At 44.4% G+C, this 24967-nt stretch overlaps 1 protein-coding gene across 4 annotated transcripts in view; it reads right to left on the bottom strand.

The window, feature by feature from the left end:
* Positions 1-24967, bottom strand: part of FAM135B (family with sequence similarity 135 member B) — a 1149009-nt gene that overhangs the window by 108000 nt on the left and 1016042 nt on the right. For all 4 annotated transcript variants that reach the window (XM_085604871.1, XM_085604873.1, XM_085604872.1 and 1 more), the window contains one exon: positions 7406-9524. In XM_085604871.1, the coding sequence (XP_085460997.1) occupies positions 7406-9524 (2119 nt within the window). The remainder of the gene's footprint in view (positions 1-7405; positions 9525-24967) is intronic.

Below are 24967 nucleotides of genomic sequence, written 5' to 3'. Positions count from 1 at the left end.
AAATTTGAAATATGAAGATTTCCTGTTACAAAAATGCTTGTTGTAAAAAATAAAACTGCGACCTTTTCAGGCACCAAGAAGTGGTCAAGTGCTGATTAAGGGAAAAGCGCGCAGCGATGGCAACAACCAGGGGGGAGCGGGGAGGGAGTGCTCGCCGCCTGGACGGGGTTACGTATTGCACACACAATGACGTTTCATCATTTCAATCCATGTTGATTCTATCTTGCTGATAGTATCTATATTTATTACACACACATTTTTTCCGACATTAGCTCCTCAACGTTACTTTTTTATTAGGCTGGTGTATTTTTCTGACTTTTTCGTGTCAGCTGCCATTTTCTACACGCCATTAAGCTTTCAACATGGCGCGGCTATGCCATTTGCCCTGCGTCAACATGCACACACTTCATGCGTTGTGACGCTGACGGTGCCCATGTTTTCCCTTCAAATAATGGCGCGCCGAGTCGGACCGATCTGCTGCCGGCCACCATGCCGTTACTGTAATTTTCGTTCTGTTAAGGTGAGAGATATCCCGGGCCCTGTCAGTGACAGATTCCACCTCCGTGGAGGGGGGATACAATAAGGGGAGGGGTTGCTACGTGCATTTCACTTGGTTCGCATGTTCCTTCTAACCCTGCACACAAAATGCTTTTTATAATACAGCGTAGTACTTTAGGGTTCATTCGTCCATATTAATAGGCGACTTTGGTTCCTTTGCACCATTTCATGATGACGATTAGTTACATTTAACTTCGGGCAATTTTACCTCGAATTTCTCTACACCTTATACCACTGGACGAACAAGTTAAATATAAGGGTTTTCAACTATATGTACCTGGATTATTTATTTACAAATTACTATTAATTGACTTAATTTTTACATTAGGATGTAAACTGGGATTGGATTAACTTTCCCCCAACTGAGAGTGTTACACCAGGACAACTTCTCTACCCATTACATGGAGTTTGTGTGAACACTTTGCTTTTTATTCAGGTGAGATTCCATTTATTTACCCTTTAGGGAATTAGCATGCACAATTCTTCCAATATGATCGGGCATGCTTTCTTGTAGGTCTATGCCTGCAAATATGCCAAGCGTCTATATCTGTAGTCAGCTCCAATACTGGGTACCTCCGAGCTTGATTAGCACCTTAACACCGATTACTCTAACGTTATCACGCCATGTACCTTGATCTTTTCGCATATCATGATTACTACTTATTGACTTAATATTTATAATAGAATTCGAGCTGGGATATGATCCATTTCCCCCTCAAGGTGATTTGAACTGTGGGACTAATCTGCTGTGTATTATTAGGTTTCGTTGTGAACACTCTACATTATCTATTAAGGTGAGATCCGATTGAGTTATCATTTCAGTGATAAATTATTTCCTGTCTATTGAGTTACTTCCCTTTCCTCGCTAAACTTTTAGGTTATTTCCCTTATCTATTTAGTGACTTGATGAATTTCTTTTCCCACCTGAGCACATTCCAAACGTATTCTTAGGATTACTCTTAGGGCATACACAAATCTTCGTGTATGTTTATACATGTGATTCTATTGTTGTTTTGTCTTTAGTGTATATACCTGTGGATATATGTTATGTGGGCTGTCTAGCGACTTGATCGTGTCTAGTGTGAAAATGTACTTTGTTTTTAGTTATAAACCTGAGTTATGCATCATCTCCTTGTCGTTTTTGGAGTGAATTGTGGGTAACTACAATTTTTGTGTTATGTATATATCAATGTACATCATTATTTCTTGTGATGTCCTTTTATATTTTTGTTCTTCTATGTTAATTAACACTGTGTCCTTATGTGATTGTTTCAGCCCGGATGAAGTTCCTTCTGCACAAGGAACGAAACGTGTTGGCTGTGTGCCAGTTTTAACATATATTTTGAATAAAGAAGACTGATGGACTCAATTTGTTCTCTCAAATATTTTCTTGGTGCACCTTCCATTCCAAAGAACCATTGTCTCAATGGCCTTTTAAAGGTACTGAGCTTATTCACAGAGGAAGCAACCGTCTTCCCAGTCTTATCTAACAGTTATGAAAGGACTGGGCAGCTTCATTCACATTGGTTATCAGTGTTGGCATAAGGTTTTCTGCTTTCCATAATCTTCTCCTTATCCAGTCTCTCCCATTCTCTGACCATGTGTGATTTCAAGTGTGCAACCACTATGTATAAAGGGGTTTAAAAGAACACATTGTGTAAGATGGTGGTCTGATCACACACAATGATGCACAGACCCAAAGAACAACAAATGTCCATTCCAAATCCAGAACGTGACCCTTATAATGAGTAGATTTCTTTATGTTTTGTGTCATTTTTGGGAGGGCATAACCCCCTGTAGTGTACCTGTGGCCAGGGCAAGCAAGGGTAGAGTTTCATGCACTACAAAGACTTTTATTTGAAGTGTGCCTACTTCAATGGCTGAAATGGGTATAAGTACTGGACCTGTGAGACCATATACTCAAATAATTTCTGGACTGAGCACACTCTGCCAGGAAGAAGAACTGCATTGCTCCCAGGAAGGAATGCCACTTTGCTGTTTGTTTTGCTGTGTTGGCCTGCTTCTTGCTACTTCTATCCTGAGAGCAAAAGGACTGGACTTTGCCTTATACATCCTGCTTCCAGGGGCTTGAGTTAAGCTTGCCTCCTCTTAAGAAGTCTCAGGGCCATCACAGACTTCCCCTGCAATCACCTGGACTCTGCAGATGTGAGTCCTACTCTGTCAAATGGTGCAAAACCCAGTTCCTGGGCCCTTGGATGTGAGTTCTGGTGACACAAAGAAGAAAGTCCAGGCATTGATTCCAAGTGTCATTCAGAACTGGTGCAGCACTGCCAAAACGCAACAACCGTGGCTTACAATGCAGACCCCACCTTTTCGTCACAGAGTGTCCGAAGAACTGTCACTGTGTGAGTCTCGAGCACCATATCACCAAAGTCCGTGATGCAATACCCCGACTTTGATGCAGTACCTGTTTCAATGCTGTGGGACCGACGCAGCTTGACTTGATTTTCGATGCATCGTCCATGGGCACCAATTTCTTGATTGACACCGCACCACAGTACGAAACCAAGGTATGGTGCCCACAAACAGTGCACTACCTCCCCTGTCTAGCAGTAAGGAAGATGCATCACCTGCTTTTTCAATGCCTCACAATCCCCGCACCTTGCATCTTTGATTTTTGATGCTTGTCTTGATCAAGTGCAACCTTTGATTTTTAGGAATTACAACTTTATTTAATCTTTGGAACTTCATATCTTGACTTATGTATGTTGGATTTTTGTAATTTTGTCTTGTTTTAGTCAGATAAATATTGCCTATGTTTCGAAACTGGTATGGAGTCCTTTTGTAGTGTTTTTATTGTGTTACAGTGTGTGTGTGTGTGTGTGTGTGTGTGCGTGTGTGTGTGTGTGTGTTTCTGTGTGGTTGACTGTGAGTAGCTAAATTGGTGTGTGTGTTTCTGTGTGGGTGTGTGAATGGGTGTGGGAGTAGGTGTGTGGGTATACGAGTAGGTTTATGAGTGGCTGTGTGGGTGTGTGAGTGGATATGTGGGTCTGCAAGTGGGTGTGAGAGTGGCTGTATGGATTTGCAAATGGGTGTGAGTGGGTGGGTGTGTGAGCGGTTGTGTGAGTGGCTGAATGGGTGAGTAGTTGTATGGGTGTATAAGAGGGTGTGTGAGTGGCTTTACGAGTCTGTGAGTGGGTGTGTGAGTGGTTGTATGGGTGTGTGAGTGGTGGCATGGGTGTGTGAGTGGGTGTATGAGAGCATGTGTGAGTGTCTGGGTCTGTGAGTGGGTGTGTGAGTGGTTCTGTGGGTCTGTGAGTGGGTGTGTGACTGTATGGGTGTGTCAGTGGGTATATGAGTGGTCATGTGGGTGTATAAGTGGATGTGTGAGCGGGTGTTTGAGGGCATATCTGAATAGTTGCATGGATCTGGGAGTGGTTTTGTGGGTCTTTGAGTGTGTGTGCAAGTGGCTATATGGGTGTGTGAGTGGGTGTGAGTGGTTTTGTGGGTGTGAGTGGGTACGTAAGTGATTGGGTGGGTTTTTGAGTGGGTATGCGAGTGGCTATATGGGTGAGTGGGCGTGTGAGTGGGTATATAATTGGGTGAGTGAGTGTGTGCAGAGAGGTGAGTGTGTGAGTAGATGTGTAGATATGTGCATGAGTGTATATGCTTTTTAAATTGGGGCCTGGATCCACCACAGAGCACAAAGGGTGTTGCACTGAGTGCCATGGTGGCTCAGCGGACCATTGTACATTCAGAAAAAAACTATTTTTAACAATTTCTTACCCATAAGCTATCCCTCACAGACCCCTCCATTAGTTCCATGGGGTCAGGGTATCACTACCCTGAGCCCTTCTATTAGTGAGAAATGCTCTCACGTGCTGGAAGCGGAGCAGAATTGCTTCCACAGAGAGGGAGCAGAATTGCTTCCACAGAGAGGGAGCTGCATGTTTAGCAGCTACCTGTCTTTGAAAGCAATGCCAGACCACGGGGGCCTTAAGGGTCCCCCCCACGGTCCCCAACAGATGTGAGTGGGTGTCCTGGGTGGGAAAAGGGCACCCAATATAGAGGCCAAGCTCCAGGGGAAGGGTTCCCTTGGGCAAAAATTGGCCCGATGAGAAGGGCCGCACAGCCCCCCCACCATTTCAGATAGGCTGGGCCCCTGGGGTTGGGGTCCCTAGGACTAAAATCGGCCTGGGGAAGAGAGCCATGTGCCACCCTCTCTTAAAATGATACATTTTATTTTTACAAAGGCCTGGCCCTGGGAGATGGGGTCTCCAGATCCAAAATTGGCCCAGGGAGTAGGAACGTGCAGACCCCCTCCCTAATTATATGTTGGCCAGGACCCAGGGGATGGGTTCCCAGTGCTGAAATCGGCTATGAGAAGGGGGCTGCGTGGCTCTTCCTCCCAAAGAAAAATGACAGTTAAAAAAGGCTGGGGGATGGGGTACCTGGGGCTCATCCCCTCCGGCCTGGCAATGTGACCCCCAGCTCCATTTCAAAAACACCAGGTCCCGGAGGTTGGGGTCCTGGGGGACCAGATCACCCTAGGGAAGGGGGACCACAAGGCCACTCTCCCCTAATAAAAGGAAAAAAGCATTTGAAAAAGCTGTCTGTATGTTGTCGGCAGCCCCACACCCTTTCACCTGCTCTGTTAATGCACCTCCTGGTGCACTACTTGTTGGGGGATAAAGTCCCCTTGACTCCAGAGGGTCCTGGGGGGCAACTAGCCCTCCTGTTAACTCCAGTAAATTACACACAGCAGGTTTGCTGAGAGGTATTTGGAGGCCACGCCACATTTTCCATCATTCTGTAATTGCGCCTCCTGTCACACTACTAGTTGGGGGATGAACTCCCACTTTGCTATTGAGGGTCCTTGGGGTAACTACCCCTCCTGTTACCCCCAGTAAGTGCTACACAGTGGGATTGCTGAGAGGTTGTTGGATGCCACACCCCCTTTCTTCACCCCTCTGCAAACCCAACTACTAGTTAAAAAAACATAGAAATTCACTTAAAGGTTACAGGGACGTTATAGTTAGGAAATAGAATTAAATTACCTTAGAAATTAACTGAAAAAAAACAAGGTTACAGAGACTTTATAGTTAGGCTCAGATTCCACTTGTACAAAACTAGTGACATTCAGCAGTTATAGTACCTGAGCTAACTATAACCTATGCCCCCGAAATGTACTACTTATGGCCTCACAGATATCACTGATGACATTTCAAATTACATCACCGATGACATCATCCACAGAACCACTCACACACCCACTCAGACCCCCATACAACCTCTCGTATGCCCACTCACACACCTATACAACCACTTAAATACCCATTCACAGACCCATACCACTACTCACATAACCCACTCACTCCTCCATCGAGGCACTTGCACGCCCACTCACTTACTCGTAAAGCCACTCACACAAACATTCTCTCAACCATACAGCCACTCATACAACCAGTCACTCACCCGTACAGCCACTCACATAGTCACACACTCAACCATACATATACTTCCACATCCACCTATTTACCTATACAGTCACTCACACACTCACTCACCCATACAGCCTCTCAAAACATCTACTCACTCACCCATACAAGCACTCAAACACTCACTCTCACACCCACACACTCACTTACATACCCATTCACACATCCATACAAGCACTCACACATCTGCTCACTTACCCATACGTCCATTCACACAGACACTTAGGAGGGTATGTACAAGGGAAGTGCCAGAGCATGTCGTTAGCCTCCTTGGCTTAACGACATGCTCCGCCACTTCTGAAACGCAGGGCTGCACCATATTTACAAGCACATGGTGCAGCCTTGAGTTTCCCTCTGTGCTGTCGCTAGGTTTAGCAGCTTAGTGACAATGCAGGCACCCTTACACCATAGAGCAAGGGTGTCTGCATGAATGGGAAGATTGTTTATGTACAGGAAGGTCCCCCTATTAAGTTCTACTCCTTTACATGTTGCAGGTAAAAACCATTGGGAATTTTTATTTTGTATTTTGTTTTTAGTAGTAAAGCAAAAACGATAATTTAAGACATTTTAGGAACGAGTTTGTATGCTTTAGTTAATTTTCATATCCTTGTCTTCATGCTAACAATTGATTTGCTGATCTAAATCACAGAAAACATCTCTACCTGCATGTAAGCAATGTCAGAATTTGCACGAAAAACATTTGATTTTGAATAGATGACAACTGTCAATAAAGAAAATAGGAAAAGGGGACCTGGGCATAGGGAGACATGGAAAGTACCATACTAGACTCTGGGAGACACAGACAAGAATTAGCACCGGAAAAAACAGACATGGAAAGTCCCAGAAATATGTGGACATGTGAAGATATGGTCATAGAGAGGTAAGTAAACACTGTCACTTTTTCTCACCATCATCACTGTTCCGAATAATTCCAATGTTTACTAGCGAGACTCCCTCTTCAATAACTTGACAGCATTATAAGTCCTAGGCAATAGCATAATGGCACCATAAAATTACAAAGTATCATGACATATCATAACTGCTCACTGCTTAGTTTCTCTTGCAGCAGTGATAACGTGATTTTGCGGAACTGGTATAGCCCATATACATTTGTGGACTCTACAACGTGTCAATAATATGGTCATGCATGTTCTAGTTCATATCATCCAAGTTCTACATATTGTATGTGTCTCTTTCAGAGAAAATTCACAATGATACAGTCTTAACACACTGACACAGCCTTGCCTACACTAATAAAGGTCAAGGAAAATTTACATAGCAGTATCCTGACAATGGCTGTACACAGGTACAGTGTAATACATGTGCTGAGAGCAACATTTATAACTTTTAAGCACCATTATATGAATCATGTAAATGAAGTTTCTTACCTAATCATTCTTTCATTGATCTCCCGATCAAAGTTGATTGAACTATAGGAGATGGATCCAAAGGAGCCCAAAGGTTGGTGAGTAATTGGAAAAGATGTTTGCTTCGAAGAAAATCCAACCATGGCAGGGGTCTCTTTCAGTGCTGATGAGAAGGGCAGACATGTAGCTGTACATGAAACTGACAGGTTAGCTGCCTCCACAGCTTTTCTACTTTCTAGCGCTAAGGCATTACTGTTACAGCCTGGATAGTCTCCTTCAATAACCACAGGAAGAGTTTTAACACCACTACTGCCATGGTTATCCTCATTGTTGCCTCTGTGCATGTACAAGTGGCTGTCATTCATATCTTCTGAGGAATCTCTGATGGGAGCATCATTGAGTTCAATTTCCTGCATTAGATGAACTTCCTCTAAGGATACAGCTTTTTTAATGGTAGCAGCATTATCATCCACTTCCTGGTCTCTATCACTGTCTACCAGAGACTGTACTGGGGACGGTAGTGTGTAGGAAAAACCTGGCACTTTGTGAACTGAGCTGAGGCAATGTTCAATGTTTTGCTGAACCACGCTAGGCAAGATGTTGAGGTGCAAAGCATCTGGCAAAGAGCTATCTGAGTCAGGCCGTACCTTAGTTGAACAAAGATGTGACTCTAATAAATGATTGCCATATTGTTCTGAATGCTGCCTTTTGCTCCTTTCCTTTGAGGTGCAACCACTGGTATTTACAACGTGCTGTGAATCAAAGGGTCTAGCAGTCAACTTTACCCTTTGGTTTCTCACAGTACATTTGGTCACAATCTTTGAGTCTTCCAATTCATTTGAATGTGGAATGACAGTGTCAAGAGAAATACCCTTAGTTATTCCTAATGTTGATATTTCTCCTTTGGATCCCTTTTGGATTACTGACCAGGCTTCATTTGGGCAGTCTTTGTCATATTTCATGAAATTTCCATTTAAAGGATTTAAGAGATCTAGATCTTGCCTAGAAATCCCAGTATTCACTTCAGTCTCTTTGGGGGTGTTTATTTGTGGGGCCGACGCTGATTTGGTCAGCTTATTGGGGTGAACATCCCTCTCTTCTTCTTCAAAGGGCAGAGAACTAATTGAGGTCAATGAGGCCTGGATTCCACTAGGTAAGCTCATATTACTCCCTGTGTGACCTCCGGAAAAAGAGTTTCTGTGTCTGGTGACTCGTTTCACCAAGTGCTGCAGAAGCTCGCGATCACTAGGTAAATCCAGAGCCTTGCTGCGTGCATCTGACCATGCTACCGAACTTGGCTCGCTTTCAATCCCAGAGTCCGAAATCAATGATGATGACCGTTTTATGAATCCAGAGTTAAAATGGTTCACGTTACTTTCGCTAGAATTGTTGTCTTTAATCCACGATTTAACATCCAACATGTCTTTCACTGACTTGTTTGGCATTTCCAAATTTTCTTTTTTTGTTAATGTTTTGGTAACTGGAAGAACAGTAGTGTCATTTCGAATATCCATTTGATTGATGCTTTTGCAATCATTTCTGGTGCTGGTTCTAGATTTTCCCAAATTATCTCCATCTCTAAGTATATTTGATTCCATTAACGCAGGCATGAGCAACTCGCTACCTTTTCCTGATACCATAGACCTCTTTGAAGGACTTATTACAAACACTTCCTCTCCACGGTATGGATCCGTGGTTGCAGGTTTCACTTCTATATAGGTCACTCCAGTTCGAGTTCGTTTTTCCTGAGTATCAACACAAGATTTGTCTTCTTGGCCCTCAACACCAAAAATCGCAAAATCTTGTAGCCCTCTGTCGTCAGTGACTTCTCCTGTACACAGGGCATTCTCTAGTAATGGGTCAATCCTACTGATTGTATTTGCTGGTATATCAAACTGGCATTCAGTGCAAGTATTGGTTGCTGTACTGCTGCAAATAGCTTCAGATGTAAACAAGTGATTTCCTCTATTACTGCCAAGGTCAGAGGAGTCTCTGCTGAGGTCATCATCCTTCATGAGGTCATTATCCTTCATGGGCTCATCATCATTTTGTGCAAGTATTATTTCACTCCTTCTCCTGCTGAGGTCAATACTGCTCGTAACGGGAGATACACAATTTGAGCAAAGGTCCAGATCCTCATCTGACAGAAAACAGATATAATAATGTTATGATATTACCAACACAGAGAAACTATCATAAAACATGTACTTGGTACAAAAATGTAAAATTCTTAAAATATAAATCTCCATTAACTGCAGTGATTTGTTTGTTGTGATCTAGAAATAGATTATGCTTCAATGTTACCTTTACAACATTGGGATACTTTTCTGTGAGGGCCCTAAACTTAGTGCCACTACATCCAATGTGCAGAAGCAACTCTATTTTTTGATGAACCGTAGCAATCTTGCTGCTACGCAGGTGGGACCTCTTATAATAATGTGGAGCAAAAATCAACGTAGCTGCAATTCCTTGATCAGCAATTTAGGATAAAAGAAAAGCTCGATTTTTGCGACAGTATCAAATGCTATATATGACCATCATCTCCAACCAGCCCAACTCTGCCAACAAATGATCAACATGAAATCAATTCTAATACCAATGTAGGCTGGGGTATTGATTGGAACTAGGCAAAGGGGCAGTCCATAAGACATGGTCTCTTGGTTTGGAATGATCATGGGTTTGAAACTATCAATAAGACAGATTGGCTGGGAGACATTGTAAATAGTTTTTAACTTTTGTTACTCCAAGAGACCTGGCTTGTGCCAAACACCCTCATCCAAGGTTATACCAGTTTTTCTAAAGATGCAATCTGCAAAGCGTAAGGCTTAACTTCAATGGGACCTATTGGTTGATGTTACTGTAGTAAAAGGGCAATGGTATATACTAATGACTGTTATTGGATTCTGGGGGTGTTTAGTAATTTAACTGAGGATGGCTGTAAAATGGGTAGATTTTATATATATATATATATATATATATATATATATATATATATATATATAGTTATAAATATATATATTATCTACTGCCAGTCGCCAGTAGATAGTTATAGTTAGGACCGAGTTCCCATAGGAAATCTGAAAATTCTATTTTGAATAACTTTGGCGCCGGTTGACTTATCTTTATGAAATTTTCAAAACTAATGGGGCGCTCCGCTCAGCTCCTACCCTGCAAGTCTCGGGGTGATTCGTCAAGCGGGGGCTGAGAAAAAAGGGGGGTCCCAAAACGCATTTTCCCCATGCATTTTCCCATAGGACCTTTAGTTGAAGGTACAGCCCGAACGGCTGAACAGAATTACTTGAAATTTGGCAAAGAGGTAGTCCTCAGGTCAGGCATGTGCCTTTTGCTTAAATGGTGTAAATCCGTTCAGTAGTTCCTGAGAAAATCAAAAGTAAAATCACATATATATCTGGGCGGAGCCTAACCACACATCTCATCGTGAGATCTGATTGGCTGTCAGCACTTCATCCAAGAAGTGTTGGCAGCCATCTTGGGACCAATATACATGATAGCACCTCATTAAAAAGCATTGCAGTTAATAGATAGTTTTAAGACTTTAGTTACATTATAAATCATTTGTTGATGTTACCATACTCATTTTAGGAATTGTGGTGTGTTCTAAGGTGATTTTACCATGTGAAAAAGCCTTCTGCTGTGATATCATGAATCATGTTTGAGAGAAAACTATTTTCTCATGCTTTTCCCACAGAGGTTTGGAAGGTGATCTATAAGCTAACTGAGAGCATATTTTCTGTAAATTCACATTATCTTTCTCAGTCATGTGAGAATGAAGTCTGACATTCTCAGTAAAACATGTACATCCAACAAGGGCAGAGACTGTCAGTTGATTCCTTTGTGTTCTACTGCAGCTTCCCAGAGTGTTCTAAAGAACAACTAGAGCGCTAACAGTCCTACTTATGACAAACGTATGGCACACCTGAAGCCATCTTGGTTGGAATAAAGTGGTAATTCTTAAAACATTTAATTTAAAAAGGAACAAAATGAGGGGGTTCATTTTGCCATATAAAGTATGATTAGTGCTGCAGAAAGAAAAATTAGGGCACATTTTGAGTGACTTCTCAAATCATCTTCTATTTCATTAAAAAATTCTGACATGCAGACTGAAACATGCACTTTCAATACCAGCAGCAGACTTCCCTGGTGAGCAGTAGCTTTACTACAGTGATCTAATAAGCAACTAGAGTGCTAACATTCTGAATTTATGGCAAATTTGTGACACATCTGAATGCCTTCTTGATGGAATCAAAGTAAAAAACTGAAAGTATTTCCTACTGAGGAGACTGTAGTAAATGAGGAAATTAGGAAACATCATAACAAATAAGTCTCCCAAAATGGCCACCAGAGACAAAAGAGCCCAAATGTAGCCCAAATATCACCCAGATGTAGCCCAAGTATAGCCCAATGACAGAATGTCCCAGAGTGTTCTAACGAACAACTAGAGCGCTAACAGTCTTACTTATGACAAAAGTATTGCACACCTGAAGCCATATTGAATGGAATAAAGTGGTAACACTTAAAACATTTAATTTACAAAGGAACACAATGAGGGGATTCATTTTGCCATAGAAATTATGATTAGTGCTGCAGAAAGAAAAATTAGGGCACATTTTGACTTCTCAAATCCTCTTCTATGTCATAAATTTTTTTTGACATGCAGACTGAAACATGCACTTTGAATGCCAGCAGCAGACTTCCCTGGTGAGCAGTAGCTTTACTACAGTGATCTAATGAGCAACTAGAGTGCTAACATTCAGAATTTATGGCAAATGTGTGACACATCTGAATGCCTTCTTGATGGAACCAAGTAAAAAACTGAAAGTATTTCCTACTGAGGAGACTGCAGTAAATGAGGAAATTAGGAAACTTCATAACAAATAAATCTCCCAAGATGGCCACCAGAGACAAAAGAGCCCAAATGTAGCCCAAATATCACCCAGATGTAGCCCAAGTATAGCCCAATGACAGAATGTCCCAGAGGGTTCTAACAAACAACTACAGCGCTAACAGTCTTACTTATGACAAAAGTATGGCACACCTGAAGCCATCTTGATTGGAATAAAAGTGGTAACACTTAAAACATTTAATTTACAAAGGAACAAAATGAGGGGGTTCATTTGGCCATAGAAATTATGATTAGTGCTGCAGAAAGAAAAATTAGGGCACATTTTGACTTCTCAAATCCTCTTCCATTTCATAAAAAAATGCTGACATGCAGACTGAAACATGCACTTTGAGTACCAGCAGCAGACTTCCCTGGTGAGCAGTAGCTTTACTACAGTGATCTAATGAGCAACTAGAGTGCTAACATTCTGAATTTATGGCAAATGTGTGACACATCTGAATGCCTTCTTGATGGAACCAAAATAAAAAACCGAAAGTATTTCCTACTGAGGAGACTGCAGTAAATGAGGAAATTAGGAAACTTCATAACAAATAAATCTCCCAAGATGGCCACCAGAGACAAAAGAGCCCAAATGTAGCCCAAATATCACCCAGATGTAGTCCAAGTATAGCCCAATGACAGAATGTCCCAGAGTGTTCTTAAGAACAACTAGAGGGCTTACTGTCTTGCTTATGACAAAAGTATGGCACACCTGAAGCCATCTTGATTGGAATAAACTGGTAACACTTAAAACATTTAATTTAAAAAGGAACACAATGAGGGGGTTCATTTTGCCATAGAAATTATGATTAGTGCTATAGAAAGAAAAATTAGGGCACATTTTGACTTCTCAAATCCTCTTCCATTTCATTAAAAAATTCTGATATGCAGACTGAAACATGCACTTTTAATACCAGCAGCAGACTTCCGTGGTGAGCAGTAGCTTTACTATAGTGATCTAATGAGCAACTAGAGTGCTAACATTTAGAATTTATGGCAAATGTGTGACATATCTGAATACCTTCTTGATGTAATCAAAGTAAAAAACTGAAAGCATTTCCTACTGAGGAGACTGCAGTAAATGAAGAAATTAGGGAACTTCATAACAGATAAATCTCCCAAGATGGCCACCAGAGACAAAAGAGCCCAAATGCTGCACAAATATCACCCAGACGTAGCCCACATGTAGCCCACATTTTTTGTGTATTTGCAGTTTTATATAGTGCAGACTTGTCAGGTATTGGAGTGCTTTACATGAGCATTGGTTACATCACACAATATCAAATTCATTTTGGTTGTAGACATGGGGAGATTAAGTGATTTGACCAGAATCACAGAATGTTGAGCTGAAGCAGAAACTCCAACCTGGTTCCCCAGTTGCAAAGTCTGCAACTCTGGAAGTAACACCACATCCTCTCCCCTAGGTGCAACATTTAATCAAGTGGTCAACTGGATAAAAAAAATAAAGATTACAAATAATTTAAAAGTTCTTTGTCGCTATTTGAAAACTCAGAAAATATGTCCTCATTTTAGTTTTTTAGAGCACTAACCATAATTTTTATGCAAATAAGACCCTCTCACATATATAATTTCTAAAGGAAATGCTCTGGGTGTTACAGTTTTGATTACATCAAGATGACGTCAGGCGTTCCACACTTTTGTAATAAATATAGAATGTTAGCAATCTAGTTGTTCATTGGGATACTGTTGAGAGGCCGAGGGCAAGGGCATGGACTCTGAAAATTGAAGGCAGGTAGAAGAGTGCAGAGGCAACAATTTGACCACACTGGGCAGGCAGGAAGGGCAGTGGCAGCACAACAGACTATGGAGGGAAGTGGAAAGGGGGGCAGGGGCAACAAACCAACAATACAGGACTGGCAAGAGAGGCTGTGGCAATATAATAGACCATTGTGGGCAGAAGGAAGAGGCAGTGGTAGTACAACCATACATGCCAACAGACCCGTTTCAGCCAGGAAACGTCCAATGTTTTTAAGCTCAAATGGGCTTTATTTGATCTGTCTCCTATCTACAATCTCCTCTTTTTCAATGTAACTCAAAGGGGAAAATCAATACCCCAGTTTTTTTTCAAAATCTCCCTCTTACCAAGTTCAAAATGTTTGCAAGTATGGTACATTGGATCATGGTAGGCAGGAGGAATTGGGGTAGGGACATGGACTCGGATAACAGAGGGCAGGAGGGACATGGAGAGGTGCACCAAACTGACCCTACAGGGCAGGCATCAGGGTTTGCAGCAGCACAATACACCACACAGGGCATGCGGGACGGGAGTGCAGCACAACAATCCATAGAAAGCAATAGGGAGGGGACAGGACCATGCACATGGACAACAGAGAACAGAGGGGAAAGAGGCAATGGTAGCTAGCTGACCATAATGGACAGACAGGAGAGAAAGCTGCAGCATAACAGACCATAAAGGGCAGGAGGGACAGATCAGGGGCATTACAATGGAACAGACAAGCCAGGAGGGAGGGAATAGGGATCTGCACATGGAGACAGAGGGCTGGGGGTAAGGGGGCAGGGCAGGAGCAGCAAGATGACCATGGAGGTCAGGCAGGGATGGGCACTAGAAACAAGACACACCATTGAGAGCAACAATGAGACTATGATGGCATACACACAGACCATGGAGGGAAGGTGGGAGGGGGTCAGGGGCAGCTAGCTGACCACACAGGGAAGGTGGGAGGGGCCATGGCAGCACAGAAGGCCATGCATGGCAAGCGGGAGGGTTAGTGGCAGCACAATGGCTATGATGAGCAAGAAGGAGGGTGCAGGGGCATGCACAAAGGACGATGGAGGATAGAAGGGAGGGTCAGGACCTGGGCACAGACAAGAGAGTTCAGGGGAAGGGGCCTCACAACAGACAGCGCAGGGCAGGCAGGAAGAGCAGTTGCAGCACAACAGACCAGGAAGGGCAGAATGGTGCGGCAGTAAAATGGACCATGGAGGACAGGAGGAAGGGGATAGGGGCATGGCATGTGGACAGGCAGGGTGGAGGTGGCAGGGACAGGTTGCAGTCATCTGACAATGCTAGGCAGGTGGGAGGGAAGTGGCAGCTCAACATAACACTCAGAGTAGATAGGAGCGGCAGGTCCATGGAACATGGTGGGCAAAAAGGATGGAGCAGGGGCATGCACAAAGACATCGGAGGGCAGGGGGAAGGAGAATAGGGGCAGGAAGCTAAGCACAGAGGCTAAGCAGGAGGTCAATGATGGGCCATAGAATTGGGCAATGGAGGGCAGGAGGAGTGGACTGGTACATCATGCTAAATGGAGGGCCGTGGCAGCACATCAGACCATGCATGGCAGGAGGGAGGAGGCTAGTCCATGGATTCAGACAACAGAGGATAGGGAGGGGGTGGATGGGGCAGCAAGCTAACTGTTCAGAGAAGGTGGGTATTAGGAACTTCATTGTTTTTAAAATGTGTGTCTGTGCGAACTACTTAAAATATGAACAAGTATGCAGCATAATCTCACTTTTATGCAGGAAGAAGAGGACGTTTGTGACTGTGACTCTGGGCTCCCTTGGGAGAAACACCCCCTGACCCTCCACCCCCCATCGCAAAATGTAATGCCCGTGAAAAGGGTAGGTGGACGCAGTGCTATATAGAACATAGTCCTGAGAGCACGATTGAAAATGAAAACAAGATATAGTATATGGTATAAACTATGCACCAAAAAGTGTGATATAAGATGAACCGGGGCGTGAAATATAATATGCAATACATTGTGCGCAATGACGGATTAATTGGAGAGCGCGAGATAGCACAGGCACTGGCGCGTGCTATGCGTTATGCGCCTTGGAGTGTAATATGCACAGGGCAGTGTTGTGTAACCTAACTAGTCTCTAAAGTTGTAATATAAAATATGTGCTGGGGAGTGTAACATTGCATATGCACAGTGACAAAGATATGGATCCCAGATTGTAATATGTATGGCATAGCGCTGTCCGTTATAACATAGGCATCGAGGAACGCACGTTAGATGGGGCAATATAACCTGTGCGAAGGCAAGTGTGGCATGACATATTCATGGGGTGGTGTTACAGTGCACATGGGCTAGAGAGTGTCATAGCATACGCACTAGCTGGTGGAATACAACACAGAGGTGTGTGGCACTCGGTGGGCACTGGTGGGTGTAACACAGCATTGGGCTCAGCCAGGAGCACGCTGTGACTCTCAAGTGAGGTTCGTCTCCTTTCCAGAGAGTAAAATAAAAAGTATTACACATCCGGCGGTGGATGTGTTTTTTATTAACTGTGAGGGGGGTTTCTTGCATAGTTTGGTTGAATTTTTGTCGAATCCCCTTTGAATGGCTTGGTGTGCGTGTGTATTAAATGTGCCCGTCAAAAGCTACCCATCTTTGTATAAATAAACGACAAGGGTGTCTACTTGGAGAGTACCCACCGGCGGGGGCGCCGGGATTAGGCAGGGTAGGGCGTCAGACACGTCAGAGCTTCACTAGCGGTGTAAATACATTCCACGTGGATTAATTGTATGCATAGTCGCCTTTTCATGAATATCACGCAAATCGTCATGGTGATAGGTACATACGGTTTGTCCAGCATGTCCTAGGTGTTTCTATGAATATATATTTTTTTTAAATATTAAAAAACAAAGGCCGGCCCCGGGGGATGGAGTCCCCGGGGCCATAAGTGGCCTGAGGAGGGAGGCAACGCAGCCCCCCTCCTAAAGAATAAAAAAAAAAAGGCCATGACCCGGGGGGTGGGGTCCCCGGGGCCGATTAAGGCCTTGGGAGGGCCACATTTTTTTTTTTCAACAAAAAAAGTTAGGGTGCAGGCCCTGGGGGATGGGGTCCCCAGGGCCAATAAATTAGAAAAAGGAGGGGGGCCACACATCCCTCCTTCTTAAAAGAATAAAATAAATAAAAGACCGGCATCGCGCCGGAGGCCACGCCCCCTCCTTGCAGCACTCTGCAAACACGCCCCCTGGCCAGTTGTAAGTTGGGGAATTAATTCCCCTTCAATACTGAGGGTCCCTGAGGGCCAATTAGCCCAACAGGTATCTCCAGTATGCGCCAGGGTGCTGCGTTGCAGACAGGTGTTCTGAGGTCACGCCCCTTTTTACACCTCTATGCAACGCAGCTCTGTGGCGCTTACTGGAGGTACCTAGTGGGCTAGTTTGACCCTAGGGACCCTTAGGATTCAAGGGGACTTAATCTCTCAACTTAGAACGGCCACAGGGCGCGTTTACACAGTGGTGAAGGGAGGGGACGGGGCCTGAGGTGACATGTGCAAACACGCCCTGTGGTGCGTTTTAAGTTGGGGAAATAATTCCCTTTCAATCCTGAGGGATCCTTGGGGCCAACTAGCCCACCAGGTGCTTCCAGTAAGCACCACTGCTCTGCGTTGCAGAGAGGTGGTGCAGGCCGTGTCCCTTTTTACACCTCTCTGCAATGGCGCTTACTGGACGTACCTAGTGGGCGATTTTGCCCCTAGGGACCCTCAGGGTTCAAGGGGACTTAATCTCCCAACTTTAAAAATGGCCACAGGGCGTATTTACACAGTGGGGAAGGGAGGGGACGGGGCCTGAGGTGACGTGTGCAAACACGCCCTACGGCGCGTTTTAAGTTGGGGAAATAATTCCCCTTCAATCCTGAGGGCCCCTGGGGGCTAACTAGTCCACCAGGTGCTTCCAGTAAGCGCCACTAAGCTGCGCTGCAGAGAGGTGGTCCAGGCCGTGCCACTTTTTACACCTCTCTGCAATGCAGCTCTGTGGCGCTTACTGGAGGTATCTAGTGGGCTAGTTGGACCCTAGGGACCCTCAGGATTCAAATGAACCTAATCTCCCAACTAAAAACGGCCACAGGGCGTGTTTACACAGTGGTGAAGGGAGCGGACGGGGCCTGAGTTAACGTGTGCAAACAAGCCCTGTGGTGCGTTTTAAGTTGGGGAAATAATTCCCCTTCAATCCTGAGGGACCCTGGGGGCCCACCAGCCCACCAGGTGCTTCCAGTAAGCGCCACTGCGCTGCGTTGCAGAGAGGTGGTCTAGGCCGTGCCCCTTTTTACATCTCTCTGCAACGCAGCTCTGTGGCGCTTACTGGAGGTACCTAGTGGTCTAGTTGGACCCTAGGGACCCTCAGGATTCAAGGGGACTTAATCTCCCAACTTCAAACGGCCACAGGGCGTGTTTACACAGTGGGGAAGGGAGGGGACGGGGCCTGAGGTGACGTGTGCAAACACGCCCTGTGGTGCGTTTTAAGAGGTAGTTTTAATCCCCTGCCCTATTATATACTAGGGGCTTACAGAGGAGGTCATGCTAATCACAGGGATACCCCAACGCATAGCGTTCCCTAGTGTATGTAGATGTTTTCACTGTATTCTGAGTGTTTTTTAACATAGCACTGGCTCTAGGACTGGTTAGTCAGACTCAGTTACCACCAGTATCCGTCTGAAAAAGTTGAGGGTACAGGATGATTTTGCAACAAGGCTTCTTTCTGCTCTTCTGTTTGTTCTTTCAGCACGTTCTCCTTCTTCCTGCACTTTTCTTCGTCTTTGAGGACTTCTGTTGCTTCTTTCTGCATTTCTTTTTTTTCTTTCTGTGTGTTTTTTCTTCTTTCTTCACATGTCCTATCTCTGTAGGCATAGTTAGAAATTAGCATTTAAAAAACCTTTGAAATTCACTGAAAAAAACATAGGTTTCAGGCACGTTATAGTTAGGAATTAGCACTTAAAAAACCTTAGAAATTCACAGAAAAAACCATAGGTTTCAGGGGCGTTATAGTTAGCTGGACTTTTCACTCATACAAAACCATTGAAATTCCCCCGTTATAGTTAGTTCAGCTAACTATAACTCGCGCACCCGCAATGCACTGCTGATGACGTCACATATTACATCACTCATGACATGGTCAGTGACATCACTCATGACATCACTGATGACATCTCAAATGACATCACTGATGACATCATCCTTGTGATAGAGTGGCAGACCTCCTCTCCCCCTCATATAACCTTTGATACACACATTCAAAAATAGAAACTAAAATTTTCAAAACAATGGACATACCAATACCAGTTACAACAACCTAATCAGTAATTCTAAGATCCACATACACATTCACTCATTCACCAACCATCCTATACAGTCACTCATACATGTACTCACTCATCATATGTACTCATACACCTATACATCCTGTTACACAACGCCACTCATCCATAGAGTTACTCACACACATAGTCACTCATGCTATTAAGGAATCAAACATCCATTTACTTGCATATACAGTTATACACACACCACCACACTTACTTCTACAGAAACTTACACATACTTAGTCTTTTAAACAATCACTTATAGAAACACATACTTATTCATACAGGAACTCTTTCAATCTCTCACTCTCACATATACTCACTTATGTACACCAATAGTCACATATACTAGTTTAAAACATATGTAGTTACTCATAAAGACACTATTGAGACAGTCATTCACTCACTAACACACCCATGCACACACTCATCCACCCATACAGTCCTGCACACATGCTGTCTTCAACACATACAAACAGTGAGTCCCTCATTCATGCACCTATGCACTACGTAATACCCCCCACCGAACCATACAGACACTCAGACACTCATACTGATATTCAAAAAACCAACTAATAACCTATATAGACACTCATGTAGCTACTCACCAACCCATGCAGCCACTTATACACAAAGTGAGAGACTGATACAGATATTTAAATATTTAAACATTACTCACTAAGCCATGTATTCACTAAGATACACTTAATCAGTCAGTCATACAATCAATTTTTCAAAAACAAATCATCAATTTAGACACTTATATACCCATTTATTCTTCCATCGACCTTGAGATATACATATATAAAACATATGTAATTTTCAGAAAAACACACATTCACTGGATGATATCATCAGCGATGTCATCAGTGATGCCATCAGTGATGTCATGAGTGATGTCACTGACCATGTCATGAGTGATGTAATATGTGACGTCATCAGCAGTGCATTGCGGGCGCGCGAGTTATAGTTAGCTGAACTAACTATAACGGGGGAATTTCAATGGTTTTGTACGAGTGAAAAGTCCAGCTAACTATAACGCCCCTGAAACCTATGGTTTTTTCAGTGAATTTCTAAGGTTTTTTAAGTTCTAATTCCTAACTATAACGCCCCTGAAACCTATGGTTTTTTCAGTGAATACATATATATATATATTAACAAAGAAATTCCTTTTTAGCAATCTATATCGAAATGTAAGCCAAGAAACTGGATCAAGATCTGGTAAAATTAAGATCAATGCGTCCTGTATTGACCTGGCCTGAATTTAAAATTGCCAAGTAGTGAATTAGACGATGTCTATTCAGAGCTGCTTCTGTCAAATGAGATTCCTTAATCTATTGTGGATATGTATAACAGTGGTTATAAGTCATAATTACTTAATGTATATTTTGGCATAGCAAACCCTGTTTACTTTAAGTAGTTGCTCTATGATTGAATGCCATGCAAGACCTACCTTTAAGTTTGGAAGATGTCTTCTTCTGATTATGTCTTTATCTCAAATGACCATTTTAAAACGTGTTTTTTTATGTAAGTAACTGATTTAAGTAAGAGTGATCATATGGGTTTAGCAGCATGGTTTGATGAAACTTATGTAAACACTTAATAGCCTCCAGTAGTTGTTCCTTTAAACTGTTGACAAGGGAAGAGATTCTGAGGCTTATTTACAAGAACTTCATGCAACCGTAGCATAAATCTTTTGATGTTACAGCAGCTTTTTTTTTATTGCGTTATTTACAAAGTTCTGATAACTGCGGTTAGCAGCACTTTTCCAGCGTAAACGTGAAATTTCAGGATCGCCACTTCTGTTAGCGGGACTTAATGAAAATTAGATGAAACGTAGGCGTTCCCATGAAAAACTGCCTCTAACCACACTTCCCGATATTTACAATGAAATTCCCGTACATTGACAAGCCGCTAAATCCAGTTAGAGGCAGTTTTTCAAGACCAAAAAATAGCGTGTCTTAAAATTGGTGCAAACACTTGGGTCCACATAAAAGACATTTTGGGTGCTGGACAGGGCTTCAAGGAATATTGCTACGCTGCCAGCGCCAAAACATAAGGTCAGGAATTCGTACTAACCATAAGATAGGGGGTATTCCTGGGCCTCATACATGAAAATTGTTGCATCACTGCAACAAAACAGCGTTGCAACAATTTTCACTGCAACCTCTCTGCGACACCATGGATTTGCTGTCTTTACTGTTTGGCGCTCCATGTCACAATCAATGACAGATGCGTCTGGGATCCTGACATATATGTCAGCGCTAAAGTCACCAATTCCTGCAGTTGTGTCACAAGCATGAAGCAACTCCAGCAATGTATGGGGCCAGCCTATCCATATGGCACTGCGTCACCCTTACACCTGCCATGAGGCAGGCGTAAGGTTTTGACGCAGTGTCGTCCTAGAATTGTGGCAGTGAAATCTGATAGATTTCACTGCGCCACTCCTACGAGGCTTTGTTGCATGGGAATGCTCACCCTGCATTCATCATTCCTGACGCAGGTATAATGGTGCACAGGACTTCACAAGGTCACGCATATGCCTAGATGCGTCACTTTGTAAATACAGTGCAACCTCGTGCAAAACTCATGCTGCAAGTACATCAAGAAAATGATGCACTGGTGACGTTAAACTGTCTGAAGGGGCTCATGAATAAGCCCCCCTGCATTTCTCCCCTACATTGATGGACAATGGCTGCCTTGTGCCATGGTGCAAGGGTGACTGTGTTGCAGAGTTGATTGATGTTGTGCAGGAAGGGAAACCTACCTGCACAGACCTATCAATCCAGGGTATTTCCTCTTTTTCTGCATGCTGCAGAATGCTGCACACATAGAAAAAATAGGAGTAAGAGGAGAAATGAAAACATTTATCCTTGTAGCTCCACAAATGTCACACTTGGGGTGGTATCAGATTCTGACGCATTCTGAAGGTTTATGGTTTCTTGTAAACCTGGGAATGCTTCAGATTCCATTTGTTTGGCTTGGGAATGCCCATTGAATGTCCCTTTCACACTGTTTAATGCATAAAAGGGGCACATATTTACAAGTCCATGAAAAGCTATGTAAGTGGCTTTGTGTGGCCTGGTAAACATGCTGTGGCAGATTGCGCTACCGGATCGTCAAACACGTGACGTCACAGTATTGCAGGAGTGCCGCTAAGGCCTCATAAATGAGACCCTTGGATAATAGAAGAACTCTAACAATTCATTCTTGGCAAGGGCAACAACGCCATGGACCTCCTGCCATTGCAGCTTGGAGCATCAAGGAGACCACCACACTCCCCCTGATATGCATCGCTCACCTGAACGACTGCGCCGTTCTCTTTGGGGGACAACTTGACCTGATCCCCTTTAAGTGCTGACCTCTTTACTCCAGAACTTCTTCAACAGGAAGCTGGAGACCAGGAACCACAGAGACTCTCCAGAGCTGTCTGTATCCGTGGAAGGAGGAGAGACTCAAAACCAGTAAACGTTAAATTAGGTTATCGTCTGTCTGAGGAGTCACATCCGGGGTCCGCCTTGACTCTGTACCGGATGGCCACGTCACAGTGGAGGTGCATTCAGGGGAAGTGTTGGGATCCTGTCTCTGAGTGCAATTGTATATCGCCGCCGCCACATGCAGTGCAATCCACCTCTCTTGTTTAACCTGCTCCAGATTGAGGGTGGCTTGTAGTTGTGGCGGGGATGCCTGCTCCTCCCACACCTTCCGCGACGACTTGCTCCTCGAATGACAGCTTGTTGCGCAGACCCTTCACTGCCTGTCCGGACCTACTGGTGACCGGTAGATTCCAGTCAGGTCCAGACATGTTTTACAACATCAATCGCGTGTAACCATCTCAGAACACTTGCTGGGAAAAGGAGTATTTGATGCCCAACTCTCTGAGGCATCACTTGACCACTGGAAACGACCCCCTCTGACTCTGCACCCCCGTGGCGTAGTCAGGGAAGAAAAGTACTGTGGCGCTATCCACTTTCACTTCCCCCAGCGTGCGTACCTCCCTCAGTACAGCATCACGATCCCTGTCGGAGGCAGAAGAGTAAGGGAATAGGACCCGTCCCTGGCGGTGGACGGCTTGCTGGCACAAAATGGGACAGCTCCAAAACAAAGAATTGGGAGAGTGCAACTGCTGGCAACAGATCACGCAACCATGTCTCAGTATATGCCACTGCCTCAGCTCCTTCTGCTCCCTTGGGCAGACCCACCACCTGCACCTTGTTATGCCCGGAGCAGCCTTCCTCATCCTTGGCTCTTCTTTCTAGTGACTTCACACGTGGCATTAGCTACTGTACCTCTAACGCTGCATTCCGGGTAATAGGGTGGACTTTGTCCAGTTCTTGCTCAATGTCGTGTACCTTGACCGTCAACTTGCAATGATCTGTGTCCTCCAGGGTGAAGTCGGCTGTGATTTTGTCGATGTGGCTCTCAAGGGAAGTGCGCGTTTGTTCGAGGAAGGTACCAATTTCTTTCCATAGCTGCGAGTACAGAGTCTAGTTTGGCGTCCATGGTGTTTGCTGTCACCTGCCCCGGCAGCCAGCAACCTACTGACGCTCGGTCCACTGACACGGAGGAGCTGCCATGTTACGACTCCGACTCAGGTTCTTATATAGCGTAGCTACTCCCCCGTGAGGGCCTCAAGGCACTGGGGGACGAGCTGCTGGTCGGACTGAGTGGAGGATCATTCAAAGAGCCAGGTCTTGAGGTCCTTCCTGAATTGGGTCCGCGACGTGGATCGCCTTAGGTGCAGGGGCAGGGTATTCTATGTCTTGGCGGAGATGTAGGAGAATGAGTGTCCTCCTGTTCTTGTCTTGTGGATCCTGGGGATGAGGTAAGGGTGAGTTGGGAGGATCGGAGTTGTCTGGCGGGTACTTGGAATGTGAGGTAGTGTTCAGGGAAGCTGGTCCTTCGCCGTGTAGAGGTTTGTAGGTGTTTAGGCGGCGATGATGGCGGTGGAATAAGGTAGGCATAGTGAAAGCGAAATGTATGCAATGATGGTTGATTCAGAAGAGTTCAGTGGTGTGACTATAGTTGAAGTTCCTGCTGTTGGAGAAGATGGAGTTGAGCGTGTGTCCGGCTATGTTGGTTGGTGAGGTGACTAGCTGTTGAGTCTGATGTTGGCAAGGTTCTCCAGTACGGAGGTGGTGTCCTGGTCACTGGGGTCTTCCAGGTGGAAGTTGAGGTCTCTGAGTAGGATGCAGTCAGTGGATGGGAGAGCCTGGACTGCAATGAGGTGTACAATTACATAGGTGAATGGGGGGTCAAGGGCCGGGTGGGCCTGTAGACCAGGGTGCCGTGGAGGGTGGTGTTGGTCCGGATCTGGAAGTGGAGGAGTTCCATGGTCGCCGTTGGGTCATTAGAGTGCGTGGTCAGTTGGAGTGTGCTTTTGTAGACGATGGCAATGCCTCTTCCTAGGTGGTTGGGGTGGTCGTTGCAGGTGATTTTGTGGCCGTCGGGGATGGTGATGGAGACGTTCGGTCCAGAGCAGAGGTTGGTCCAGATTTCAGTGAAGAAGGCGATGTCTGGAAAGGTGGAGTCGAGGAGGTCCATGATTTCTGTGGCGTGTTTGTGGAGAGGATGCAGTTGAGTCGGTCGAGTGTTCTGTTGGTC

Source organism: Triturus cristatus, chromosome 5_1 (assembly GCF_964204655.1).
Source record: "Triturus cristatus chromosome 5_1, aTriCri1.1, whole genome shotgun sequence".
NCBI lineage: Eukaryota > Metazoa > Chordata > Amphibia > Caudata > Salamandridae > Triturus > Triturus cristatus.
The sequence above is the reverse complement of the archived record's forward strand: the minus strand, read 5'-3'. Positions and strand labels throughout refer to the sequence as shown.